The 6,374-nt window shown below is 40.4% G+C and overlaps 1 protein-coding gene across 1 annotated transcript; it reads left to right on the top strand.

The window, feature by feature from the left end:
• Positions 1 to 357: 357 nt before the first annotated feature.
• Positions 358 to 6,003, top strand: LOC126391620 (cholecystokinin-like). Its single transcript, XM_050046501.1, has 4 exons — positions 358 to 431; positions 2,824 to 2,903; positions 3,562 to 3,751; positions 4,324 to 6,003. Exons 2-4 carry the CDS (start codon positions 2,826 to 2,828, stop codon positions 4,461 to 4,463), a joined length of 408 nt encoding a protein of 135 aa, XP_049902458.1. The 5' UTR covers positions 358 to 431; positions 2,824 to 2,825; the 3' UTR covers positions 4,464 to 6,003.
• Positions 6,004 to 6,374: the final 371 nt, after the last annotated feature.

Raw genomic sequence — 6,374 nt, 5'->3', positions numbered from 1 at the left:
TCAGCCTCTCTTTTCACTGCCTCAAACCACCAAAACTCTGTGTGTGTGTGTGTGTGTGTGTACGTGTGTGTGTGTGTGTACGTGTGTAGGTGTGTGTATTCCCCTTTTTGTTTCTCACACAGGTGAGCAAAGAGGAGGCGACACAATTAAAGCTGTCACTTTTGTCATGACCCTTTTTTCCACATAGTTTAGTGTACGTGTGCGTTTGTGCGATTGCAGTATGTGTGCGCGTTTGCGTCCTCAATTGCGTCAGTGCTGTCGGTTTCTGCGCCAGCAATAGGCTCCTCCCACGTATCCCAGCCCCTCCCCCTTCCTGTGTGTCAGTATAAACCATGATCTCCTCTCTGGCACACTCACTCACAGCCTGAACACTGGAGGAGCAAAGCTCAGCATCTTCAGACTCAGCATCTTCTGCTCCACGCCAACTGCAGGTAAGAAGAAAAAACTGATTCTGAAATTTATGGCATTAACTGCTTCCAGTTTTTATGTTACAGATGGACAAATGATACTGTAGGTAACCCACTCTTTAAAGGCGTTTTCTTTTTCTTTTTGTAATCATTTGTCTTCTTTGGTTTTCATATCTCTCAACACAGATACAGAAATTGTACCTTTAACCTGAAAAGTTGAGAGGAAGAGGTGTATTTTTTTTATATTTTGTTCTCACATTTACTTTTATTCATTTTTTTCCTTTCATGATTTCTCTTTTATTTTATTTTTTTTACCCAAGTTTCTTCACTCTATTTAGTAATAGCTTAAAGGGAACAAATACTCTAAAACATGTGTAGATATATGAGACAAGTGTTGAAGTACGTTAAGGACATTTCAAATATGTAATAATGAATGAGTGAATAATGAAAGGTGGCTGATTTACAGTTGTTAATCAAGCTGTTCAATCTTACTGTCTGAGTCCACAAAAATTCAGATGATGACATTGGAATTTTTGATTCTTCTCTTTAGTTTTGCCTGAAGTGTGTAATATTAGTTTATATTATACAATATTTTTATGCATGTTCGGTACTCTAGTTATTATTTCAGCAAAAATTATGGGCAGAATTGTGCTCACTGATAAAAGTAAGGGAAAAAAGTGCAATTTAGTGTCCAAAAAGGTGAAATATTCATCTCCATGCAATAACTGACCATGGAGGTGTTTTAGATAAATAAATAATTCATATTTTTCCTCTCTTTTTCTCTTTTTTTTTCTGAGGACAGTACAGGAGAGGAGGGGAGACGGCTTTCACACACATTACAGTACCACATCATTACCAGTCCACTGAATAATGAATTAGAGACAATGACCAGCTGCTAACAGGAATTATATTAGCATCAAGTGAATGACTGTTTACACCTCCACTGTGTCGATTTAAACACAATTATTCAAATGGACGTGTATTGTGTATTGTGATAAAATTACACAGATATCATTTTAGATATAATTTGATTTATAACCACACAGTTACAGGCTTTCATTTCAATATTCTGTGCTGTATGTTGATGGAGAGAGCTGATAGTGTGTGTAATCATAATGTCTGTTGAACAATAACTAGAAGAGTTACTGTACCATTCGGTTTTTATTCTGTGTCTGTATGGAGAGAAGGTTATTTGTTGAAGTATCCACTGAAATATAAAAGTAGTTGCCGTGGGACTTCTCCAGTCTGATGTCTCTGTTATACCCTCCTGTGAGTGCACTTTCCGATGCAGCCAAGAGGACCATGCTTTGACTTGGTAAAGAACCAGAGATCTGGACTAGACAAAGAAAAGAGGGAGCAGTTGAGTAAAGACTCTGAGTAATCATAAACAAATGTATCCACAGAGATCCATGGAGAGCTCTGTGCTGTAAGAGAAACACTGAGACAGACAGAGAGAGTGGAGTTTTGAATTATTGGAGATGGAACGCCTCAGAGCGACTGGTGTTGTTGGTTTTATCTAATTGGATGATTTGCTCTGAAAGAATCCTCTGGCATTAAGCATCATCCATCACAACTAATATGCTGCTTCGCCAGGCTCTTAGATTAATCAGAAGTTAGCAGATCAGTCTGAAAAATGTGACATTATGCCATCTTTTATTCACTTTTTCCTTCTTCATTGATATAGAACAGCTTTTTCATGCAAAATATAATATCAAATCTGCAATCACTGTTGATTATCTAAGCAGATAAACAGCAGATTATGAGGAGATGAGGGCTGGAAGAAAGCATTTCAGTACATTTGTGTCTCAAGCCGTTTATATGAGCAAGAGAGTAAAGAAAAATGATGTAATTCATTCTCTCAGTGTTGTCGCGTCAACATTGACTCTCATGTAAACCTTGTTAAAAACAGCACAAAGAGCAAAATGGAGATTTAGAGATAATTGGTGTGTTTTCCTTTGGGATTCTGCCAATGCTGACAGTGTACATTCATCAAGACTACACCACACACCAACTCCGCCTGTGTTTGTGTCAAATGCTAAATTGTTCCCTCACTCTGTGACAGGCTGAGCAAAGGGAGTGTGTAAGAAAGCCAAAATGATGTTTGCCTTAGGTTCCAGCTGAACCATCAAAGGTTACCCCCTCCACGCACACACACACAAAACCCACCCACACACACCACCACCTCCACCACCACTCACTGTGCTTCAACGCCTGTGAAATGATTTATTGCTGCTTTCTGTAAAACCCACATTGTGCGCACATTTTTAATGAAGGGGAGGGAGACAATAAAAAAGAAAAACAGGCAGTGGAAAGACAGTAAAGTGCAACTGAGCTAATAGGAAATGACCGCACTAGGTTTTGTGGATTTCTTTTTACTTGGCCATAACCAGCTAATAATCTCTCTCTCTCTTGTCAGTCATGAATGTAGGTATCTGCGTGTGCGTTCTCCTGGCTGCTCTGTCCAGCGGTTCCCTGAGTCTGCCCTCACAGTCCATGGTAAGATACACAAACACTCACACACACACACACACACACACACACACATTCACAGTGGCCAGTGGCGGATCTTCCTATAGAGGGGGAGCACCATAACTGTCCCCCCATTCCAATGGAGTTTATGTGGAGAGCATTAGAGTTAGAAAGCATGAAGAAGAAGAGAGAGATTTGTTTATTCTCCTCTGAGGTTTTTTTTTTGGCTTATTGTTTATTTTTGTCTATTTCTCATTAGCTCTTGTTCTAGTGAGTTGGTGGGGGATGACAGGGAAAGCTTGTATGCAGCAACTGTAGCAGTGTCCTCAAATCTGTCTGCATGGATTTGTGAGAAAAAAAGAGAATTTCTCCGAGATATCCATCACACCTAAAGGATTCTAATGAGAGAAACACTTCAAAGTATTTAACAATACATTTCTTCATACAGTAAATACAGGAGACCCACGATGGAAAGCGATAAGTGTTTCAATCCTGCTAGATTCACTGAGTACTAAGCACGAGGAATGTCCAAACACAGTCTCAAAAAATGTCTTCTTATTCTTAATTGGTGGAAATGGTTGTGTTACAGATATATATATTTAATTTTTATATTATGATTATTTCTGATTTTGATTTTAGATCTGTTCCTCATCCCTCTTCTTGCTTTTTTTCTTATAATCTATAGTCACAGAGAGCTGAGGGTGAGGCTCTGGTCTCAGACAGCATGTCTCCCGCCTCAGCCCACCACACACGCCAGGCCCGCTCAGCTCCTGCGCCCCCCACAGGGCGCCTAGCCAACTACAACGAACCCCAGGAGGACGCAGATGCTCATAACAGCCTGAGCCAGCTACTGGCCAGACTCATCTCCAGGAAAGGTGAGCGGTTGCATGTACAGCATGAGACTGATAGGAAGTGTAATTGGAGCGAAAGTCTTTCCCTTTGGTCATCTCACCTCATTACACACACAGCATTCCTCTCGTCTTATCTCGCTCCTGGTCTTGTTATTTCCATCTTCCCAACATCCATCCATCTGGAAAATCAGCCGTCACTCATGCTGAGTCTCAGTCCCACCATCTGGCATTTTCCTGCCTCCCTCTAGCTCTATCTCTCTCCTCCCTCCATCTTTCCATACCTCCTCCTTGTTGCCTCCTCCTCCACCGCCTCTCTGCTCCCTCTGTCACTGTGTGTCTCTGTTCCTCTCTCAAGTCAACACTGTGTGACTGGGAGACCTGCTGAGCTCACTGGTCTCATTGAAACACACAAAGACGGCAGTGGAAACAAAACAAGTCAGCATGTGTTACTTCAACAGCCTCATTCAGAGTTATACATTTTCATTATACTGTACAGTCAGGAAAAAGTGCACTGCCGAGCAGAATGACATCTTCCTATCCTCATCACATCATCAGCGTCATGAAGAGTGACGAGTGTGCTTCTCTGTCCCCTCCAGGCTCTCCCTACCACACCAGATCCTCCCTCAGCAGCAGAGCCAGCGGTCCAGCCCCCGGCCACAGGATAAAGGACAGAGACTACATGGGCTGGATGGACTTTGGACGACGCAGTGCAGAGGAGTACGAATACTCCTCCTAAAGGCAATGGCTTGCTTTCGCTGAAACCTGAGTTACAACCCTCATCACCGCCAATAAACGTCTACAAAAAATAATTAGCCCTTTTCACACTGCACTTACTGTAACCAAGGGCTGACTTGACTGGATCCCAGAGTGAGTTTAGCATCATTATATATAAGCAGAAAGGAGGAAAATATCCCCAACAGGGCAAATCCTGCAATCTATGGACCCTGAATCTCCATGCTGAAGTTAAGAGCACTTTTCAAACCACTCCCACTGTATGTCATAACTGTATTTAAACACAAATGCTGAGGATACGGCTGAAAATACTCTATATTGTTATAAGTGTCAGGAAATCCTATGAAAAAAATAAAGATCAACAGTGCTTTAGTCTATCTCGATACTTTCTGACTTCTCTACCCTGTGTGTGACTCCCAGCCTCAAGCCCCTTTTGTTCCTACAGTACTGAAGACATGAATTATTAAAAACACCTCACACATTTCTGGTTTCATTTTTAGAAAGACCACTAGCTATATTTAAAAAAAACATCACTCAAACAGTGTAATGGTGTGACTCATAAACGGGCTTTGTTGTTTTTGGACAACACTGGAGCTCTATGACACAGAGGGTAACTGAGGCTTTGACTACTATTTATTAGACCTTTTAATTTATTGTTGGCATTTTTTCATGGGATTTGTTGATAATATGAAAAATATAGAATATCACCAGACCCACAGTATCCTTTAGGTCCAACAGGAGACAAACACAAGGTTATGTTCACTGGTGTTAACAGCCTAGCAGACATTTGCTCATTGGTTTTGTGCAACATTAAGTAATGTGTTTTTTATGTTTTTAAGTGGATATAATATTAATTGGCTTTGAACAATTGGAAAAGAAAAAGTATATACATTTCTGCCCTATTCTCAGTGTTTTAAGACTCAGAATTATGTTGCTTGAAGTATTGTTTAAGTGTCTAATTTTACTGACAATTCAGAATGTATTAAAGGCCTTATATTGGACTTTAATGAGCCACGTAGGTGTCATTGGCAAATTGGACCAAAAGTGGATCTTTGATTGCATTCAGCTAACTGCAGCCCAGAGCTTCAATTCACTTCAACTTAACAAAAGTACACCATAAAAAAGTCTTTTCATTTCAAACCATCTGCAACAAAAACAGCACGATACAACATTACATTAACGTACCAGTATGGAGTCAGTAAGGGGCTAAAACAGCACCAACTTTCACCCCAACCCTGCCTGCTGAAGGGAACCCTGGGCTAAAACTGTGCAGTGTGAAAAGCACAAGATATGTCTCAGAAAGCACAAGGTGTTGTCTACTGTTTATGAGATGCTTGGGAGTCTCTCTATCATTACATAATGGACCTCCGTGGCAGGAATCGGGATTACAAGTACTGTAGATATGAATAGAAGAGTGTTTTTGTTCTTTTTTTGGGAAGATTATGTATGTATGCACTCTTAAAGGTTAAGTCTCTGTGATAAATATTATGTTTCTACCAACTTTCAGTTTCAATGATATTCAAAATAAAGCTCCATTTTCCTCTTACATCAGCAAGAAATGCAAATGCTTTCTTTTTTAGGATTACAGAGTTATTATGTTTCGAAGGCACAGTTGGTGGGCTCATCCCAAGTGTTTCACATAGTCTCTGCCTACCATGTCTGTCTATGGGTGTCCTTTTACATGAACATTTGGCGTAATTCACCAGGGCTACATGAAAGCCAGGATATTGTGAGTAGTGTCTAGTGTTTACAGAAATCAGGCTTTTCTAAAACTTGGAATAATGAGCCAGTTTCCTGCGTTAGAGGTGGCTCTGAAACACATCTTAAATTTTAATTGGTTATGTAAGTTATAAAAGATTAATGTCAGCCATCTTGGGTGGTTAATTGTTGATTGAACAGAAGCTGCTGTAAAGAA

The sequence above is a fragment of the Epinephelus moara genome, chromosome 6 (genome assembly GCF_006386435.1).
Source record: "Epinephelus moara isolate mb chromosome 6, YSFRI_EMoa_1.0, whole genome shotgun sequence".
Lineage (NCBI taxonomy): Eukaryota > Metazoa > Chordata > Actinopteri > Perciformes > Serranidae > Epinephelus > Epinephelus moara.
The sequence above is the reverse complement of the archived record's forward strand: the minus strand, read 5'-3'. Positions and strand labels throughout refer to the sequence as shown.

Coding starts and splice junctions, on each gene's coding strand:
- LOC126391620 (XM_050046501.1), top strand. CDS start 2,826: ATGAATGTAGGTATCTGCGTGTGCGTTCTCCTGGCTGCTCTGTCCAGC. Junction 2,904..3,561: donor GTCTGCCCTCACAGTCCATG/GTAAGATACACA, acceptor TATAATCTATAG/TCACAGAGAGCTGAGGGTGA. Junction 3,752..4,323: donor CAGACTCATCTCCAGGAAAG/GTGAGCGGTTGC, acceptor TGTCCCCTCCAG/GCTCTCCCTACCACACCAGA.